Raw genomic sequence first — 22,935 nt, forward strand, 5'->3', positions numbered from 1 at the left:
CTCAGAAAATGAATTTCAGTGATTAAAAATATATACATTAAATCGATGGCTAATGTAAACAAAGCCAGTTGTGGATTATAAGGGAATCAAGCATTGATGCATTAAATAGTTAGCCTTGTGAAGGAGAGGCTTCTTCATGTGGCACTAACACAAGTTTTATTTTTATTTCAACATACGTTTATTTATCGAGCACATTTGTATGTCCATTTTGTCCTGTCTGTATTTCAGTGATATTATTCATATATTTCCATAATTCAGTTCTATCATTTACATTTAGTCATTTAGCTGACGCTTTTATCCAAAGCGACTTACAAGTTCTGTACGACAAGTCATCAGGAAGGGCACAACTCTATCAGCTGAGTAACAATGTTCATCAACGTGTTGAGTGCTACAGTGTAGGTTAGTTTATTAGGACAAGTGCATGACAGTAAGGTTAGTTAGGGTTAGATATTTACTTTTTTCTTTTTAATTCAGATAATGGTTGAAGAAGTGCGTCTTTAGTCGACGGCGAAAGATTGGACGGGTTTCAGCTGTCCTAACTGGGGTGGGTAGTTCATTCCACCATTGTGGGGCAAGGACTGAGAATAGGCGACTTCTCTTTGATGACCCTCCCGGAGCTTGGATAGGAGTAGGTCTGAGGCGGCCAGAAGATGCAGAGCATAGGGGTCTTGAGGGTGTGTAGTTAGAGACCATTGACCGGAGGTAGGCGGGAGCGGTTCCCTTTGCCGCACGGTATGCTAGGTCGAGGGCCTTGAAGCGGATTCGTGCAGCAATGGGGAGCCAGTGCAGGTCCCTAAGAAGTGGGGTGACATGGGCCGACTTCGGTAGGTTTGAGATCAGGCGGGCCGCTGCGTTCTGAATGAGTTGAAGAGGCTTAGTGGCAGTGGCCGGGAGGCCAGCGAGCAGTGCGTTGCAGTAGTCGAGGCGGGAGATGACTGTTGATTGGACGAAGAGTTGGGTGGCTTCTTTTGTCAAGAAGGGGCGGATCCTTCTGACATTGCTCAGGAGGAATCTGCAGGTTCTGGTTGTCGCTGCGATGTGAGCAGAGAAGTTCAACTGGTCGTCGAGGACAACACCAAGGTTCTTGGCGGTCGGGGACGCGGTCACAGCTGCATTCTCGACTGTGATGTAAAGGTCGGTCAGGGGGGAGGATTTGGCCGGCAGGTGGAGCAATTCTGTTTTGCTTAGGTTCAGTTTGAGGTGGTTGGTCGTCATCCAGGCGGAGATGTCGGACAGACAGGCCGAGATCCGCTCAGAGACGTGGATATCTGAGGGAGGGAAGGAGAGGAAGAGTTGAGTATCGTCGGCATAACAATGATAGGAGAAGCCATGAGACGTGATAATGTTACCCAGTGATTTAGTGTAGAGGGAGAAGAGAAGGGGTCCTAGAACCGAGCCCTGGGGGACACCCGTCCGCAGGGGGCGGGTGGCCGACAGGGTCCCTCTCCATGACACTTGGTAGGAGCGGTCATTGAGGTATGATGTCAGCCATGTCAGCGCAGAGCCAGCCACTCCCATTCCTGCGAGGGCCACAAGGAGGATCTGGTGGTTGACTGTCGAAGGCTGCAGATAGATCAGGACAAAGAGGCCTTTCGCTTTTGCTAAGTGAAGTGCCTCTGTGACCGTAATGAGGGCGGTTTCGGTGGAGTGGCCAGTCCGGAAGCCAGACTGATTAGCTGGCATGTAGTCGGACAGTTCGACGTTACCAGTGTCAGGGTCTCGGCTTCTGTAATGGGAGAGAAAGATGACAGAGTGAAGGATGAGGTTCTCGATTCAGCATTTGGAACGGGTGGGGGTTGAGAGAAGGAGCTGCGGATGTTCTCCACTTTTTCCTCAAAGAAGATCGCGAAGTCTTCGGCAGAGAAAGATGAGGGAGGGGGGGGGTGGGGAGTGAGGAGGGAGGACATGGTAGTATGCAGTTTGCGAAGATTCTTGGCAGAGGCCTCGATCCTATGGTGAAAGAAAGAAGCTTCAGCTATCATCTCTCAAAGCTTAGTTTTTAATATAGTGGCTCCATGTCTTGTTTCTTTGATTGGTTGAGAGTTGATAGATGCAGGTGTTCTTCGTTAATTGATCAGCAAGGCCTCATCAGGTGTCCATGGTGAGGGGGGGCTTTTTGCACAATACCTGGCAACTGATGTTTGTGACTTTTTTTTATAGACAATAGTATTTTTGTGGTAGAAATGCTTCTTGTTGTAGCCTTTTCAGTGCACAAGGTATAGCCAGCCTTGTCACAAGCCTAAATCCCCTTTTGTCAAGAACTATTAGTCATAAAGGCCTAGTCAGTACTACTACTCGATCACAAAGACCCAATACTAACATTCTTCTTACTGTCTTACTTTGCTACCATGTCTACACTACTATCTACTAAGTTTATACTACTACCAGTACCTACTATGCACTCAGTGTAGTACTCAATTTCAACACTGTTTGATGAATAATATCACTTACCCTTAGCTGCCAAAGTTGTACCCTTCCTGCTGACTTGTTGTAGTTGTATCCAAAGCAACTTGTAAGTCTCTTTGGATAAAAGCGTCAGCCAAATGACTAAATGTAAATGTAAGGCCTAGTCAGTACTACTACTCTATTGCTCTCAAAGGCCTACAGTAAGTACTACTACTCAATCACTGTCACAAAGGCCTAGTCAGTACTACTACTACTCCATTACTGTAACAAAGGCCTACAGTCAGTACTACTACTCTATCACCGCCATAAAGGCATACAATCGGTACTACTACTCATGCACATTAAGGTGTATCTTTCCCATAACAACTATGGGCATAGCCATGGTCTTTAGGAAATTATATATATAAAACCTAATTACTCAATTTGTTTATAAAGCTACTATAATAGCACACAGATGCTGACAAGTTCATGTAAATTGCTAATCAACTGGTTTCATCCAATAACTTAAAAATAATTCACACACACATTTCATCTTTATTAAATATTTATTTACCATTTATACCGGACATATGTTATGATGCTCTCTTGTTTTTAATCTGGCAATCTACAGAAACTGCAAGCATTAAAATTCACCTACTTTTACAAAATCAATAGGTGGAATCAGTGAAATGAGACAACATGACACTAACAACAGCTGTTCAAACTGGATTATTACACTTCCATTCTTTTGCCATATCTGAACATATCAGTCTTGTTTGTGAAGCAAGTCTTTTAACGGTCATTTAAAATACAGCAGATAAATCCTGAACAAACCAACCACACCAGAGTACAAAATCAAGACATTGGGCATGCAAACCGCTTCACAAACACCCTGTTACAAGTGCAGCGACAGAAAAGAGAATCTGTTAGTATGTGATGCTTCACAATAGACACAGCTTTAATTGAGTTCTGCTGGCAAAAATATACCCTGTTCATATTCAGTCAATGAGACCAAATGCACAACGAATGTAGAAATGCCACACAGAAATGGCTAAATTGATGCGCAAGTAACAAATAATTGTTGTGCGTTTGTGTACGATGTGTATGAACAATTCGTTTCATTTTTTATATTTGAATGACTTTATTGAGGCATCTTTGGCGATTACTGCAATAAACAAATGAGGAAAATATGTATTTTTACCAACAATGATAGAAATCTTGATGAGGTGTAGGGGATAACAAAACAGTGTTGATGATGATTCTGTTTGGTAGTAGGTTTAAATGTTCAAAATCCACATATATGCTGAATAATCAATCTTAGAGACGTTTGTGACCGAAAGGAAAGGGCCACTTCTGTTTATAAGGAATCGCTTTTGAACAAAAAGGAAAAAAGAAAAAGTGTGTCACCATGACAAATCATCAACACTCCTTTTTCATTGTCAAAAACAACCAGATGCTGACCTGGTCAGCCTCACAGCAGCATAGCAACAACATGGTACACAGTAAATTTAGCAGAGTAAGTACATTTACTCAAACTGATGTACTCTGCGAAATTTACTGTGTAGTAGTACACTATGGTACAACAACCTACAATCCTAATTCTGTGCTTCGACACATGAATCTAACCCTTTCGTGTGAAATGACAATCCGCAAGTCAAGTGGCTTGTGAAACCTTTCCATTAGGTAAGGGTGGAGGGAGGGATAGTTATATTATTAAAAAAAAACTTGCTTAAACTTGGATTTCATGAAGATTAAACTGGTGGGAAGTCACATCATTACATTATGTTACAATAGGTCACACAGAGGTCACAGCTCTGCATTAGGCCAGGCAGCATACAGCATGTCTCTCTCTCCCTCTGTGTATATATATATATATTCATCTTTACTATATGTACACACCCCTATACAAAGTGCAGCTATATATCACAATTTACACACAAGATTTTTTTTTACATTTAATTAACTTAAAAACACGCTAACACTAAGAAGAAATAGTGCACAGACGTCTGAACACTAGATTGTGCGTTAGTTTTCAAATGAAGACAGTAGCGGGTCTTCCCCCAGGCCATCGAGGGCCAAACCCTAACCTGAAATCATGTTTATTTCGATTCAAACACAAGCATACCGTACATCTCTCCACTAACGGCTATGAGAAATTACGTTTTACATTCCCGCTTCACCTAACCGTGTCAGGTTAGGGTTTGGACCGGAGCGAGGAGGCTGGACATGCTGGCGATAGCACAGAGAATGAAGGGCAGCACAGACAGACGGACAGACATAGATATGAACAGATGTTGATCCGATAGGAACAGGTTATTCACGCACCCGATGTCACGTAGCCACCGCTCTGTTTCGTACAAGCGGGAGTGGTAGAATACCAGAGACAAAAGCTAGCATGCATCACATGCAGACACAAAAGGACATCAGGAAGAAAGTATGATGAGACAAAGCACTAGCATGTTAGTATGTATTCCAGATTTGCCCATCCTACCTAAAGAGACGCACCCACACGTACGGGCAACAGTTTTCTTTTCACACCATAAGGTCACAACAGCTCACCAGAGAGGATATGGCTACAGTTGCAGAGAAGCGAGAGCGATGTGTTTGGAGGTTGAGGTGTAATGGGAGCGACACATGAACCTCAGTTTGGATAAACTCAATGGGTTCAATTGACTATTCATGGCAAACCATGATATCCTCATTAAAAGGTGTATACAGTGAGCAAACCATGATATCCTCATTAAAAGGTGTATACACTGAGCAAACCACAGACTAACTGAGACTGGGCTGTGGTGGTGTGGTACATTAACACATTGGACGCCAAAGACGAGTTAAGTCGTTATTGGTCGCCATGCGTTGAGCGCCAAAGACGAGTTAACTCGTTTTTAGATAGTTTTTTCTTTTATTCGATTTTAATATCAATATTACACTCACGGACCTATATATTACTGCTTAAAGCCATACTGAGACCCAGAGAGTGCAGTACCGGCCAGATCCTGCTAGGTGGCAGTATCACCCACCATTTGTTCGTCACATCTGTCGTCCGGGCGGAGAATTTTGGTCCAGGCAAGTCTAACGCTTCACCCAAGCAACTTGAAACACGTCTAGCACACTCAATCCATAAGTTAAGGAACATAAGGAGAGTCAGAGTTACCTCGCCAACCGCTCAGCGCCAGAGTATAGTCGGGTTTTCATCGTTATTTCTTTTATTCGATATTTTTATTAATTTCTCTCACACAGACCTCAGGGTTACCACAGGGAACCACTCTGAGATCGCTAGAGTGCAATACCGGCCGCATCCAGGTAGGTGGCAGTATCGCCCACCCTTCTAAACCTTTTTTTCACAGTGTTACATTCAAATGTCTCCGGGCGCAGTTTTCTTGGTCAGGCGAGTCTAGCGGTTCACTCGATGGCATTGAGACACGTCCAATGCCCCCGATGCATGTGTTGTGGTGGATTATGTTGGCGACACGATGGACACCAATACTGGAAATTGCGATCAGACAATTGGAATATTCTTTTTGGGGTACCTCCTAGTGAAGGTAAGGACTATAGAACATCAATCCTGCTTTGATCCAACCATGATTTCACATTGATCGTTGCAACCATATGTAACGTACTCCAGAACGTATGCCGTTGGTGATGATGAAAGCATAAAAAAAACGACCCCCCCCCCCCCTTTCATGCATTCATGATGAAACATAATACCTATTATATACATTTGATTTGGAAATAGTAGCGTGTCCAGGCGAGCAACGTCAACGGTTTTAGTAAAATTCACGTATTGCTCCATAGCGCAGTTTCCTGGAATTAGCTCTGATCACTCTGAAACTATACTTATATTCACCACGGTATAACACACGAACGTATACACGAAAAAAATTATTCTTTTTCACATATTGAATGATGGATAGTTGATGTCAAATGAGCCATAGTATTATATCCATAGCTATAATATAGAATATAGCCCTGCAAACACTGCCACGCAGCCCTATCTCTTAGAGTGGTGGTGCAGTAGGAACTAAGATGCTCTAGGCCTGCGGCGCTGAATGAGTTAAGAAACCATCCAATCTAGCTGGTTTCATTGTTTACAGTAAATATAATATAAAGCACAATAATCTACTATTCACCCCTCTCCTCTTCCCTGGGTTCTACTGTCCTAAAGACAGTGGTCTTATTAGGATAGCAGCTGGACATCTCTTGACGAAGGCAATTTAACTTTGAGGACCCTAAAACTGGTGAGTTCAAGGTTCAAGTCGCTATATATATATATGTATTCATGCAAGTCAAGTCATACACACAAAAATAAACAGAACTTGTTGGACAAATAAATACAGGCTATTAGAGGTCGTATCCATTATGAGGCATTGACTTGGAAAACTTGAAAACGCTGAAATGTTGGACTTCCTGAAATAAGACAGATCAGGGGGCACGCTAGAGAGGGTCAATGAGCTGACTGACTGTTAACCAGCTCATGGAACTGGATGGAGAAACTTGGAAGCAACAGAGAGCAACATTAACAAGACAAATGAGCAGTGGTGGATGGGATGTTCTGAGGGTGCACACGTGAGGTAGTGTAGCGTAGGAGTGGAGTGAATACTATGGCACTACAGTCAGTGGACGACAAATAAGCTTGACAAGGACCAATAAGTGCTGCTCAAAACAATACCTGTCATTGTGTGCATTTGTGGTTGTGCGTACTTGTACAGTACGAGTTGCGCTGACTTCTCTGAGTGCTTTCACTGTAACCTTGCCTGTATACGTGTCTGTGTAGATGTGTGCGCTTTTCATTTGTACAGCGACATTGTGTGTATGTTTGTGTGGGAGTGTATGTGTGTGTGGGAGTGTGTGTGGGCTGCATCAACACACTCTAGTCTTGTGTGTACAATATACCATTTCCTATCATCTCTTGCTCTCTGTGAAGCCCCTCCCCCTCAGTATCGCCAGGCTGCTCCAGCCTTTCAGAACCCCTATCAAGGCCCCCCACACATTGGCCCATTTTGGGGACCACCTCCTTTCCGCCAGCCTACTGGAGCTCTTTCATCCTGTTGAGGGCGGAGCCAGCCTGGAACCATTCTATCTGCGTCTCGTTGAAGGTGTGGTTGAGAGTGATGGAGTCCTGGCTGCCGTCGCTGTGCTTGATGACTGCCGTCAGGGCCTGGAAGAGCAAACGGGGGCGCCAAACACAAATACTTGATTTTTTTAAGCATCAATGACGTAGGTAGACTGGTTGGATGGGAGTGTACAAGGAAAGAGAGCTGATAAAAAGTGGGGGTGGCGACGGAGAGGGAAGTAAGGGGGAATGTAGACTTCTATTTACTAGACTTCTATTGATTACAATTTATATAAATGTTGCATTATGTGTGTTCGAATACCTCCTATAATACCTTTGCTTAGCCTGACACTGTCAAAGCAATGGAACGCCACGCTGGTCAGCTCTCTGTTGGCTAGTACAGAGGTGCTTTGGGTCTGACGTGTCCCACTAACCTTTGCCCAATAAACAAGTTGATAAAAGAAAAGAAAAAAACATATGCCAGGTTTCCCTTTTTTTTCTCCCCCCTAAAGGATTTCCCAGACTATTTAGTGTTTCCAATTAAGTTTTTACGACTGTAGGTACCCTAATTAACAAGAAATCCCAAAAGCATTCATCGATCTTCATGGCAGTCAATCTTTGTAGTCTCTATATAATAACGAAAAAATAATTGCCAGTCCACCCTTATTCAATATTATTCTGGGCCCTCTCGGGACAGGAAACAAGCAGTGTAGGACAAGGTTTTGGGTGAGGTCGGGTGTTTTACCTTGCCAGGCACAAATGAGTCCAGGCCGGTGATGGAGAGCTTGTCGTCGGGACGGATCTTGTCGTAGTCCTGGGGGTCGTCAAAGGTGAGAGGGAGAAGACCCTGCTTCTTCAGGTTGGTCTCTGTGTGAAGAGAAACAGAAGAGAAGAAGAGACGCCCCGAAGAATGAGGAAAAAGAAGAGGAAGAGACAACAAAAGAGAAGAGGAGAAAGGAGAGAGAGAATGAGGAACAAAGGAAGCAAGCGGGGGGGGGATTGGCTCTTATTGAAACTCCCCATTTTGTAAACAGAGAAGGGCCCTTTGCCTCGGAGGCAGATCCGTTACACAGCAGCACACAAGGTCACGGAGAACAATATACACATTCTCTGTGTGTGTGTGTGTGCATAGGTGAATGTGTGTGTGTGTGTGTGTGTACGCTATCGATTCCAGCCATATGTTACTCCCTTGTGCAAAAGGCAAGGTGCATTAGGTCCCACTCTCCCCAAAATCAATTTCCTCGAGCCAAGGTGATGCTCCGAGCTCGTATCTCCCGACTACATGACAACCTCGCCTCCTTTCTTTTAAAACAGAAGGTACAGGAGTGTAATTTCTCTGGGGTCGTAGGTGATGAGGGAACGTCCAAGAGACCTTCATTATTAAACGCCATCTGGGAAACGATCTTTCCATGCACTTACGTTCACTCATATTCCCCTTCCTAGACCCCTTTTTACACCATCGCATTGACTCAACAATTACCCGTCCAGACTGTGTATAATGGGTGTGGATTGGCCCAGGACTATAACCCAGGTGGAGGGGGGGGGGGGGGGTCGCAATGCGGGTCCATTTTACCCGGCATGATGAGACACCACTCTCCCTTCACTTTTTATCAGGCGCATTAGTGCGACTTCTAATGGAAGTGCATTAAACAGGTTTCAGTGGAGTTGCACACTGTAAATAGTTGCATGCGGCTTTCATCTGATGACTTGAGTAAATTAAATAAAATCCACAGAGTGGAGGAACAATGTGCTGCTGCCATGATGTACAACGAATGTACAAAAGAATAAATAAAATAAAATAATCCAACGTTAAAAAGATGGTGATTAAGGACATAAACTTGCAGACCCTGGTCCATATACACTCAGGGCTAGATCCACAAAGAATGGATTGCACGGTGCTAATTGCACCCTTCATTATGAATTGAAAATGGGGGACCCTGATGTAAACAAGACGAAAGTCTTTCTCTGGTCTGCATCCCCTTAACAATTGTGTGCATTGAGCCGTACTGTATTGTACCCATTCTGCAATCTGTTAATCCAATTTTCATTCAATCAATAGCACTGTGCAATCCATTCTTTGTGGATCTAGCCCTCAGTGTACACCACCTACTAAAGTGGTCACATTAAACTTTGAGTGCAAATCAGGGGTGGTGGAACCAGTTTTCAAGCAAGCACAAATAATGTGAAATGAGACTTCCTGGTTAGCAGATTCGCCTTCAGAATAAAAGCATGAAAATCAACACATTTTCAGTCTAACTACTGCATTTCCCTTTCTGCGCATTTATGTTGAAGGTGATGACTTGGGACATTCCCGTGTTCATGGCTCTGTGTACTTGCCAACACAGGATGGCCATGGGTCAGTAAAGCCTGTAACCAGGGTCTTCAGTGTAGAAACAGGGGTCTTACCGTGGATCCTGGCAAAGCTCTTGACGATGATAACGCGTCCTCCCAGGTGTCTGGGCTCCAAGGCGGCGTGCTCCCTGCTGGAGCCCTCACCGTAGTTGTCGTCGCCAACCACCACCCAGGTCAATCCGTTAGCCTGGGGAAAGGGAGGGCATGAGACGGGGATGAATAAATTACACACAATTACATACTGAAACAGAGTGTCTTGTGGTCATGGTTGCTAAACCGTCCAAAGGTTGTGTAGAACAGTGGTTCTCAGACCTTTTTGTGTCAAGGACCGCCGGACGTAATAGATCAGGGATCCCCATTTGATATACGATTTTGTTCCAGGGACCTCCATCAAGAGACCAAGATACATATAAACTAAAGTTACTGTACGTTATTAGATTAGAATTATTAACTCTTCTGTATGTGTAGTCTACTAGTCTAGTGGAGAGTGACATATAAAGTTACTGTACGTTATTAGATTAGAATTATTAACTCTTCTGTATGTGTAGTCTAGTGGAGAGAGTGACATATAAAGTTACTGTACATTATTAGATTAGATTTATTAACTCTTCTGTATGTGTAGTCTAGTGGAGAGAGTGACATATAAAGTTACTGTACATTATTAGATTAGATTTATTAACTCTTCTGTATGTGTAGTCTAGTGGAGAGAGTGAAACCTATGACTATACATTGTCATTGGGCTAATATCTACTGAATAAAATTTGTGAAATTAAACTATTCCCCATTTTCTGGGGAACCCCTGGAACCCTCTCAAGGACCCCTGGGGGTCACCGGCCCCAATTTGTTCCAAATTTTTTATTATCTACTTTTTCTCCCCCCTTTTTCTGTGATTTTTCTCCCATCCCAATTTCCTCTTGTGCCAATTCTCCCTCCCCTGTCCTGATCGTTGCTCGCATGTGCCCCCCACTGACCGGTCGTAGGGAGGATAGAAGCCCATCACATGTCCCCTCCGATACATGTGGAGGCAGCCAGTCACATCTTTTCACCTGCCAGCGCGGACTCTTATTGGCGAGGAGTAACGTGGAGGCTCACACTGCCCCCGCCATTTTCCTGTCTTTGCTGTGCAGGCGCCCTGACCGACCTGTAGGAGTCGCTGTTTACAACGACCAGACTACCACCCTTCGACTCCCCTCCCGCTAACTCCCGCTAACTCCAACTAAACTGCCAATTGAGTTAGTATGATGGCCGGCCCAAGCCGGAGGCAACGCAGACAGCCGGATTCGAGACCGGTGTCTCTTGCGTTGGTGACGAGCGCAATGTCCGCTGCGCCACCCAGCCGCCCCAAATGAGTGCATTTCTATAGCGCTTTCCTACTACTAGGACACAATCAATTACAGTGGAATGACTGCATACATCTTTCAGTATGGTGGAATCTTTGAACTACGTACAATAATGCTGTATATACTGTACATATATATTTATTCTTAACGTATATCTATCCACATCTGTCTGTACATACCTGCATATAATCCTTTTTGCTTATCTGTATAATATACTTTATCTATATCTGTACATATCCCTTACCTACTCTTACTAGTTAGGCTGCTGGCCAGTATGACTTACTACCATAGTGTCTTCATATCTGTATCACTGTACATATTAATACTACAACTCTGTAGATACATCTGATTAGCACTATTACTCTGTAGTACTAATTTATATCATTTATACCCAGTTTAATCTCCTGTACATTGTATATTACTATTGCACCTTACCGTTACATTTGCACTCTGGTTGGATGCCAAACTTATTTTTGTTGTACTGTACTACTGTGCTATATAATGACAATACATTTGAATCTAATCTACAGTAATCTAATCTAATCTGGTATTGTTAGCGCCATGTTAAGAGCGCCAAGCACTCCACCCATTAAGCCAGTGTTTCTCAAAGTGGGGGGCGCGCCACCCAGGGGGGGCGCAGAAGCATGACAGGGGGGGCCTTGAGATTTAAAAAAATATATATATATATATATATATATATTTTTGGATTACAGAAAATTATCACTAAAGTGCTATCTGTTGCAGCTGTACTGTTCTCCATGAAAAAACCATTTCTCAAAATCTGAAAATCATTATTTAATAAAACACAAAAGGATCACCAAGTTACTCTGGATAAAAAAAAAACTTTACAGACAACATTGAGACAAAGCTTCCCGACACATCTCCATCCAAACTCTTGGAAGAACTCTTTGAAATCTCATCTGATAGCACCTAGAGAGCTAGTTTCAGAGTGTGGTGTGTGATCTCATGGCCCACCAAGTATCTCATGCAGCGTTTCCGTTAGCCGGTAATTACCGGTATTTGACCGGCAAAATATGTTGAAGTCCGAATATTTAAATCTCTCCGGTCTTAATGTCCGGTGAAAATAATTCCTCTAAGCACAATTTTATTATTTGAATTGTATTAAAATCGGCTAAAATTAAATAGCCTATGCGATGAACGAAACAATAATTCCATTTTCAGTTTAATTGTTGCTTCACTCTGATAGGATGGCGCCGCTCAGATGTGAAACTTATTTTTCTTTTTTTTGAGCCTGCACGCTCTGGCCACCATAACGACAAACAGGTATACGAGGAAGAGAGAGATGGCGAAACAAGCTAAGCTTAGTAAATATTTCATGAAACCAAGCACAAGCAGGTCTAATAATGACAACGAAGATGAGTCTTCTGAACTTGAAGTCAGTTCAGAAGACACAGAGACCGCTGACGCTGATGCTGTGGTGGCTCCCGCGGAAAAGAAACAAAAATGTCGAGCGTACTTTTACTATTAATTTATTGATTGAACCACAAAGAGCATCCCCAGTCTGCTGCTACCGTTGCGAGCCTCGCCTGTTCCAATGGGGATCTATTAAAGTCGAACCAGCAACTAAAGTCGCTGTTCTCGCAGCCGTCGCAGGTACAAAACGGATAGGCACAACGACAACGAGAGACGGGGTGAGTGAGTGTTGACATTTTTAATCATACAACTGTTGGTTGACTGCCGTGTCACATAGTAATGCATATTATTGATTATAACTAAATGTAGGCTATAACCTATAATGAAATTAACAAATGCGTTACACGCATGTGGGATGTGGCTCGTCCTCTCTGCATGTGGCGACGAGCTAGCAAACGAGGCAATGTGATGATCAACTACACTACAGTTTGCTGTGTGTGAAGTTGAACATTATGATATGTGTGACGTGTCTGATACAACGAGGTGAAGCGATGTCGACTCGAGATTCATTTGGGGGTGCGTGCGACAGCTGCTGCAGCGCAAGCCTGCGGGGCGGGAGCTTGATGCTGGTAGCGTATCGCACTAACTTGAGAGGCGAGAGTCGTAATTTGACTCTGCAAATCAATTTCTCATTCTTCACTTGATGTAATTAATACACATGTCCAATTATAACGGAATTCGTTAGCTCATAAAAATGTGATTATAATAGACTGCTGTTTAAAACTCTGACCGGAATATCTCGAATATGTCCGGTGATAGAAATCTTGCAGGACACCCAGACCGGCACGAATATGTTCTAACGGAAACGCTGATCTCATGATGCAGCAGTTAAGGTGTTGATACCATTCAGCACCACATATCTGTGTGAAGCTGGCTTTTCATCCATGACAACTCTGAAAACTAAATATAGGGCCAATTTGAAAGGTCACGATATTGGTGTTATTTCAATAAATTTAAACATGGCCCATTTCATGACTATTTTGTTGGGGCGAGGGGGGGGGGGGGGGGGGGGGGGGGGGGGGCAAAATATTTTGGTCCGCCAAAGGGGGGCCTGACAGAAAAAGTTTGAGAAGCACTGCATTAAGCTATAGAAAAAGAAAGAGGCATTGAAATGGTAGTCAAGCTAAGGGGACAGAAGACCAAAATAGCAGGCGTGCTGGGTGACACTGTATGGTGCTGAGAATACTAAATACTGTGATGTCTAGTGGTGTACGATGCTGAGAATACTAAATACTTATGTCTAGTAGTGCATGATACACCAAATATAAATAAATACATACTGTGACGGCACTGGTTGAAACCCAGGTTCAGGGTTTAGATAGATAGATAGATAGATAGATATAAGCAGACATACAGATAAGCAGACAGACAGACAGACGGGCTAACCTTGTAGTGGCGAGCCACGTCAGGCACACCACCATATTCTCCGGTCAGCTGGTTCTTGATCTGGTTGATAGCGTTGTTCTCAATGTTGACAGCACCAATCAGCATGTTGTTGGAGATGTTGTCAAGGTGACCGCGGAACTTCAGCCAGGGCCCAGCGGCGCTGATGTGGTCTGTGGTGCACTTGCCCTTCACCTGAGAGAGAAGAAGAAGTCTTTAATTAATTGTAACCCCTCCCTTTCTCTTCCCCCATCCACTAAAACACACTCATCCTTTTCCTCCCCATCTCATCCCTCTCTCCCTCTCTCACCTTGATGAGGACCTGCAGATTCTCCAGGTCCTTTCCGTGCCACCTGTCGAAGGGTTCCAGCAACTGGAGGCGGTTGCTACTGGGGCTCACGTCCACCTGCACAGGAGCAGATAAGAGTCATTCATAAAAACAGGTTCATCACAAGGTGCTTTACAAAAGGAAGATTTGCCTCCATTTTAACTCCATGAAATGTCAGTATAGACCTTTTCAGAAGAATTCTGTTTTAAAAATGTTTATAGGCCCTTTTCACAGTAGCCCTTTAGACTTGTCAACACCTTGTCTCCACTAGCCAGAGATTAGCGGTGCTGTGGCCTGGCACACAGTGAGCATCTCCATTGTCTTTAGAACCTTTGCCAAACCTGGTTGGACCCAAGCTGAGACAGACAACCTTTCACAACCTGGCCAAAACCAGCTGGGACTGTTGTATCATCATGGCTTAGCTTGTGTAGCACAGTTGGTGTGAATTTTTAAAGGTTGCCTAGAAAACGCAGAGTTTACAAGAACCGCAAACCCAACCCAACCAAACCATGCTAGACAATGGCTAGCCCCAGCCAGGCTGAACATAGCTAATGGAGACACAGACCTAACTATACTATGCTAGACCATAGCATGGTTGAACATAGCTAATAATGACAAGGCAATAGATGGGTAAGCAAAGGTATAACCACAGATACACAATATTCATCATTCTCTCTCCATGGTTACACCTTTGTCAAAATGGCTGCTGTAAGAATAGTCATTGTCTAACATATGAATTGTGCACAGTGTTGTCTCAAGTCTCTCCTAAAAGCAAGTGTTCCTTATACTTAAGCTCAATAGTGAAATCTGCTATGTCTCCCATACTCTGTCTCCCTCTCAGCCTTCCTATCGTCTCAATAAAGTAAAATAATATATAAATTAATAAAAGACAGAATCACCTGGACATGACCACCCTCGGCTGGTGGGTGCTGGTAGGTGTCCTGGCCAGGGTCAAAGTCCAAGGCAGGGAGCTCGTCTCCGTATGGGGGCTCCAGCTTAAACTTCTCTCCGTTGGCGGCTGTGAGGTAGTCAGTCTCAGGGTCGAAGTCAAGGGTGCCAGCAATGGCCATGGCAGTGACAATCTGAGGATGTGTGTGTGAGAGAGAGAGAGAGAGAGAGGTTGGTTCTCTCCCATAGGCAGATCTCTCTCTACACTATGTTTAGCGCTGAGCCAGCACAGGAGAGACATCTGGCAGAACCCATCATCCATCTCTGCAAACCAGGGGAAACAACTTTCTGGGTTGTTTGTATTTCTCAAACTAATCACAACTGTCTAGGGCGGCGCAAAGCACAAAATGCACCTTGCATAAATAGCGTCGGGGGGGGGGGGGGGTTTCTTCCGAGCAGAAGGGGAGGAGAGTGTAGACTGAAATAGTCGGCCAATAGGAGGATGATAAGCGCGGTGAACATCCTGTGAGTCAGACTAGTTAACCCTAAGACGTAAGGGTCTTCTGATTTTAATGATATACTTGGATCCGGAGAGATGAAAACAAGGGGGTTGGTTGTTGGGGGTTTGTGTGGAGAATTGGCCCCTTGTGCAACATTGTCAGTGCTTATCAGTGAATGTGAGGGAGACTGTGTGCATGTGTTGACAACTTGACATGTATGCTTTTGTGCATATTCACAACCACCGCTGTCCTTTTTGGTTAGGTCCCAGAGTTCCTTTTTCAGATTGAGAAATCATAAAATAATTGTTCTAACGCTAGACATTGTTGGTTTCCAATTCCTGGCTGAAGGGGTTCCTTAGATTCTCCAGAATCAGACAAGGAGATAGATACCAATTCCCTCTCTGTGCATCCAGTAGAAAGCTATCCGACTGCAAGCTAGCGTCCGTATCAATTAATTTGTGCTAAACTAAGCTAGCTCGCAGCCAGATAGCTTTCTACTGAATGCACAGAGAGGAAATTGGTATCTATTTTCTTGTCTGACTCTGGATAAGACAGTAAGCGCATTTCCCATAAAAATACCTGTTCAATATGTAAATTAACCAAACAGTCAGCAAGCGGAACACATGCACCAGAACACTTTGTATTTTACACATGGGTCACTCACGCACTCACAGGGCGACCAGACCATGCCCACTCTCCTGAAGGCCTGACCTATGCAGCAGTGTGAATCTCCTAGTATTTTCCATCACATGCCAGATCATACGCCTGAAAGAGTTTTAACCCTGACCCTTCAAGTCAGGCCAGCGGTTATCACGCTCCTTACCTCAGGGGAGGTGACGAACGCGTGGGTGGCAGGGTTGGCGTCGTTCCTGCCGGTGAAGTTCCTGTTGTAGGACGTAACAATGGTGTTCTTCTCTCCCTTCTTCACGTCCTTCCTGAAGAGAGACAGAGCGCACACAGCCGGGTCGGTCTGGAGCCTCACCTTTCACCTCTACATCGTCCTCATGCGCCCAACGTGGAGATCTACACGCAATAAGTGCTGCAGCAGCCTCACCTTTCACCTCTACATCGTCCTCATGCGCCCGACGTTGAGATCTACACGCAATAAGTGCTGCAGCAGCCTCACCTTTCACCTCTACATCGTCCTCATGCGCCCGACGTTGAGATCTACACGCAATAAGTGCTGCAGCAACACCAGCGGAGGACGCTGGAATTCACGTATCAGCAACATTGCGAGCGAGCAGCCAACAAAAACGTGTAGAGAAGGGCCAAGAGATGGTGCCAAGAAACGGTGCCAAGAGGCCAAGACAGTAGAAGAAGCAACGATGCAAAGGTGAAATAAAAGGTGGGTGAACTATGACCTCTAGTCAGTGATCGATACAAACAACAAAAAACATCAATATACTTCTTTTCTTACCTTTCCATCTTTTCCTCCCATCCCCCAATTTAGTCGTTATGCCAATTCCCTTCCGATCGTTGCGCTGCCTACTGGCGGTCTGGGGAGGGTCTAGCCTAGCCTACCACATGCCTCCTCTGATACATGTGGAGTCGCCAGCTGACAGCTAGGAGTTTTCATTGGGAGAGTGTAACGTGTGCGGAGGTTCACACTATCTCCCCCAGATCCCCTCCCTGCTGAACAGGCACTGCGACCGACCGGCGACTGACCGAGCTGGAGGTACCGCTGACAGCAGGGATTGAGTCTCTGTGGTGGTAGGCGAGTGCTTAGACCTCTACAATAATCTAAAACTATGAAATTAAATCGTTCATATTTATATCAGCTTAAAGAAAAGCCTCCACTACATCCCTGGGAACTGGCAAACTAAAATCCTGTGTCATCTGGAGTATTTACCGTATGTATCATTAACAAAGCAGGCATGTTTATAATTAAGAGGCACGTACAAGTACAAAGATGTACTTTTTTTTGTTTACATGTTTTAGTGGTACAATCAGATCTAATAGTATTGGGATCAATTCACTCATTCATTCAAACACCCAAACAACTGCCTCTTTGAACTGCTGCGGTCAGGCAAGCGATACCGGAGTCTCATGGCAAGCACAGAGAGACTCAGAAGAAGCTTCCATCCCCAGGCCATCAGGATGCTCAACGAACAATAACACTATGTAACAACCATCAAATGCACTCACAGCACACACACACACACACTCACTTTAAACATACAACTCACTGCAGCACCCACTTTAGTACACCTAAGCACACTTTATATTTATCGGTAAAGAATTTGCACTACAACCCATACCTCATTACACCTTACTGTAAATTATATTGTACCTCATCCCACTTCTGCTTTGCACTGTATAGTATATTGTATGGTAACTCAGTTACTTCTACTCTACATAGAGCATTGTATGTATATATGTATATACTGAACATTTTTGTCTACGTACTTGACTTCTATTTTATACTTGCTATACTTATTTTATTATCCATCTTTGCCTAGCACAGTCTCTGGAGCGAAACAGAAAGAAGCATTTTGTATAAAAGTATTCTGTACTTCTGTATGACAACTAATAAAGAAACTTGAACTTGTAAACATACTATGTTTTTCTGAAACTAAACTTGATTCATCGGTAACAGACCCTGAAATAGAGTTGGAGAATTATTCAATAGTCCGTAATGATAGAAACAAGTATGGAGGTGGTGTCTGCATGTACATTCATAAGGACACCAAATTCATTAACCGTACTGACCTATATCATGAGGCTATTGAAACTGTATGGGTGGAAATCTGTTCTAGTCGGCACAATCTACAGACCGACGGATCAAAATGGCTTTTATGATAATCTGGATGTGTGCTTAGCTGGAGCTGAGGATGCAGAAAAGATTCTTATTGGGGATTGGAACACGGATATGCAACAAAAAGATGCATCCGTCTTCAAATCCTTCAATAGATTTTGTGATCTGCACAGCCTCAGACAGCTGATCACCCAACCCACACACGTGTATGTGACAACTCAGACTACCATTGACCTCATCCTGACCTCTGACAAGTCCAAGATCTCCAATAAAAGGGTTATAGCATGGGGCGGCTACGTGGCGCAGTGGGCAACGAATGCTGGAGACTAGGCTCGAATAGGATGCCTCCTGTTCGAGCCCCGCTCTCCACATTGCTTTCAGTTTAGCTGGTCGTCCACAGTAATATACATTGGCCGTATTACGGGGAGGGAAACTGAAGGGTGGGGATCGGGCGTTGTGGACAGCGACTCCTACAGGTCGGTTGGTGCGCCTGCGCAGTAGAATCAAGAAGCGACGGGGGCGGGGCCCCTCCAAAGCCCAGACCCCGACGCTGAAAGATCGAGCCGCGCAGGTGAAAAGATGCGACGGCTGTTACCTCGAGTATCGGAGGGGACTCGTGCTATGTATGACTTAGTCCGGCTTGTGGGAGGCAAGAAACAACGTTCGAAGACAGGGGAGGGTTGAATTGGACGATATGAAAATTGGGATGAGAGAAAAATAGAAAATGGGAGAAAAAGTGGATAAAAAAAAAGGGGTTATAGCATGTGGGTTAAGTGATCATTATATGATATTCTGTATCTGCAAAAAGCTAAAACAAAAGCCTGGCTGTCACAAAACAGTCACATCTAGAGACCTCAAAACCTACTCTAGCGAGGCCTTTAACCTTGAACTGGAGAGCCTGGACTGGTCAGATGAGCTCAATGGTACACTGGTTGAAGAAACATGGCTTGGTTTCAAAACCAAATGTTCAACAATACTAAACGACATGGCCCCCCTAAGAACCACCAGGGTAAAAAAATCGTGCTGAGCCGATATATTGGCCGCTATGAAAACCAGAGACAAAAAATGCTCTGAGTTTCGTAAAAGTCAGTCAAAGCTTACCAAAAGCACGAGCAGTGAACTCCAAGCCCACGTGACTGAACTCAAACTGGAAAGAAACAGACTAAGAAATGACGTAAACTCCATGATCAAAATAAGAATTTCATCAATGACAAAACTGAGGAAAACAAAAACAAACCACGTGAACTTTGGAAATTACTCAATAATCAACTAGGCTGCAGTAAAAAACTTAAAACCAGATTCTCTTTTGAGCCACTTTTTTTTCTCCTTATTTTTCACCTCTCAAATTCTCCCTTCAATTCTCCCCACCCCTGTCTCGAACGTTGCTAGACTATGCCTCCCACTGGTCGGCTGGTACACGAGGAGGCAGCTGTCGCATCTTTTCACCTGAACAGCGCAATCTCTCAGTGGCGAGGAGTAACGCGTGGGAGGCTCACGCTGCCCCCGATACTTCCTGATTCTGCTGTACAGGCGCAGCAACCGACCTGTAGGAGTCACTGTCCACAACGTCCAATCCCCACCCAGGGCTTTCCCACCCCTAAACACTGCCAATTTGTGTTAGTATGAACGACCAGCCAAGCTGGTAGCAACGCCGAGAGCTGGGCTCGAACCCAGCATATCCTGCGTTAGTGGCGAGCGCCTTGCCCACTGCGCCACTTAGCCACCTTTAAAACCAGATTCTCAAACATAAACATAAAGACGGACAACACGCTCAACACAGACAAGCTGGATGTAGCCAATTACTTAAACATTTTCTTCACAAACATAGCCACAACACTGGTAAACAAACTACCCTCCCACTCAGGGCATTATGGGGTAGTAGCATACTACAAAAACCTAGGGGTCCGCAAAGACGACTTCAAACTGGAAATGGTGACAACAGATGAGGTACTCAAAAAACTGAGCGCCCACCAACCTAACAAGGCCACTGGCCATGACAACATCCCCTCCAAATTCCTCAGAGACTCAGCAGCTGCCATCACCCCAGTCATCACACACATAATAAACCTCTCCATAAAACAGGGACACGTCCCCACGGACTTCAAAATAGCGAGAGTGACCCCTCTGCACAAAAAGGGCAGCAAATTAGACCCAGGCAACTACCGCCCTGTTTCTATTCTTACCTCCATCTCGAAAGTCATGGAACAAATTGTCTACGAACGGGTCGAAAAGTAGCTAGCGGAAAAAAATCGAATCTACGAATTCCAATCTGGCTTCAGAACATCCCACTCCACTGACACATGCCTTCTCTATTTGAACGACCACATCAAACAAGAGGTGGACGCGGGCAAATACTGCAGCATTGGTCATGCTGGACCTACAAAAGGCCTTCGACACTGTCAATCACTCCATTCTGATAAGACTATCAAAACCAATTGCTTTTAGCTTGTCAATCAGTGAGCTGGATGCAATCCTACCTTGAGGGGAGAGAACAGATGGTAGAGGTAAACGGTACCCTATACCCCCCCCCTCACAGTGAGCTGTGGTGTTCCACAAGGAAGCATACTAGGACCGCTACTGTTCCTAATTTATGCAAATGACATGTCGTCAGCTTGTGACTGCAACTTGTTCTTGTTCGCGGATGACTCAGCCCTGCTGGTCTCTGACAAGAACAAGTTACAGGTTGAAAAAACCCTCAGCTCCGAACTCTGCAGAATCTGCACCTGGCTCGCTGATAACAAACCATCATTACACCTGGGTAAAACAGAGTCCATTCTCTTCGGATCAAATAACAAACTCAGCAAGACCGACGGCTTCTCAGTTACAGTGGGTGACAATATTGTCACAAGGAAAGACGAAATTACATACCTAGGTTCCATCCTAGAGGCAAATCTTTCCTGTGACAAAATGGCATCCAATGTAATCAAAAAAGTCAACCAACGAACTAGATTCTTGTACCGGATCTCCTCTCTGGTAAACAAGAATACCCTGAAGACTCTGGCAGGAGCACTCATTCAAGGGTAATACGACTATGCTTGCACCTCATGGTACCAAAGCACCTCAAAGGCGCTAAAAACAAGATTACAAACATCACAAAACAAACTGGTCAGACTACTACTTGACCTAACTCCTAGAACCCACCTCACCCCTGCCCACTTTGACTACCTAGGATGGCTTAGAGTAGACGACAGAGTACAGCAACTTGCAATGGGCCTGGTCTACAAGATACACTACACGACTAAGATACCCATGTACATGTCAAAATACTTCCAAAAGTCAGTGAATACCACGACCACAACACCAGAGGGAGCTCCACAAATCATGTTAAACACAGATTCGGCTCAAACAAGGGACTAAACGCGTTTCGCAATTATGCCACATCAATGTGGAACGCCCTACGCAAAGCTGTAAAGGAATGTGAATCACTACCCACTTTCAAAACCACTCTCAAAGAACACCTACGGGAGACTGCAATTCAAAACTGGCCCCTGTAAATGTCCTAACCCAACCCCCTCCAATGTACAGTAAATTACCTAACGCAAGAATACATGAGACCCTCCTCTTGGAACCAAGTATGGTCTCGTCGATATTCCAATGTACAGTTTTGCTTGTACAGTTGTACAGTTTCCCCCCCCCGCCTACCCAACCCCCCCCCCACCCACCCAACCACCTCCAATGTACAGTCCCCCCCCCACCCACCCACCCACCTCCAATGTACAGTCCCCCGTCCCCCCCCACCCCCCACCCCACCTACCCAACCTCCTCCAATGTACAGTTTCTACATCAAATGTATATACCGGTACTCTTTGTATCACAAACAGTACTGTATTTGCAAATCTGGTATGTCATAAATGTATAGATGTAGCAGTACTGTCTATCTGTATGTCGTGTATGTCATATATGTTATGATGAATTGAAAATGGGGGACCCTGATGTAAACAAGACGAAAGTCTTTCTCTGGTCTGCATCGCCTTAACAATTGTGTGTATTGAGCTGTACTGTACCTATTCTGCAATCTGTTAATACAATTTTCAATCAATCACTTTCAGTCAATTCAAAATGTAAACATATTGCTGTATACGTGCTAATGATGGAACATTCATTCTCATTTACTTCTCAATAGGCTTCTCAACCTTTTCATGCCATAAGTTCTTCAGTATTTTTCATTAACAGTAATGATTGTATATTAACTTGATTGATTGAGTGATTTAGTTTGTAGATGCTTTTGTTGGAAGACATTTGAAGATTTAGTTTGAAGGTGTACTTGGTAAGGGTTTATTGTAATAAGGGGTAGGACCCAAAAAGCATTGTTCCTTTTCGCACAAGATCGGACAGCAAATTATCTTTGTATTTGATCTTTTCATTGTTATTTTTATTATTATTTTGTATTGTTCTAAATAAACCATTAATTCATTGCATTTTAACACGGCAATGTGCGATTGTGGTGCCTGCTGGCCGTCAGCGCTACGGTCTCTGTTTTCACTACATTTCCCATGAGCGCCTTTGCTCTGTTGCAT

The 22,935-nt window shown here is 44.3% G+C and overlaps 1 protein-coding gene across 1 annotated transcript in view; it reads right to left on the bottom strand.

Annotated features, from left to right (window-relative positions):
- Positions 1-2,932: 2,932 nt before the first annotated feature.
- Positions 2,933-22,935, bottom strand: part of LOC311241084 (aconitate hydratase, mitochondrial-like) — a 51,637-nt gene continuing 31,634 nt past the window's right edge. The window contains exons 12-18 of the mRNA XM_084329773.1: positions 16,487-16,598; positions 15,175-15,357; positions 14,258-14,353; positions 13,951-14,142; positions 9,845-9,977; positions 8,184-8,305; positions 2,933-7,543 (exon numbers count right to left, since the gene is read on the bottom strand). Of these exons, the coding sequence (XP_084185899.1) occupies positions 7,412-7,543; positions 8,184-8,305; positions 9,845-9,977; positions 13,951-14,142; positions 14,258-14,353; positions 15,175-15,357; positions 16,487-16,598 (970 nt within the window). The 3' untranslated portion in view covers positions 2,933-7,411. The remainder of the gene's footprint in view (positions 7,544-8,183; positions 8,306-9,844; positions 9,978-13,950; positions 14,143-14,257; positions 14,354-15,174; positions 15,358-16,486; positions 16,599-22,935) is intronic.

This window comes from Notolepis coatsorum (genome assembly GCF_963971535.1).
Source record: "Notolepis coatsorum genome assembly, chromosome: 14".
Classification (NCBI taxonomy): domain Eukaryota; kingdom Metazoa; phylum Chordata; class Actinopteri; order Aulopiformes; family Paralepididae; genus Notolepis; species Notolepis coatsorum.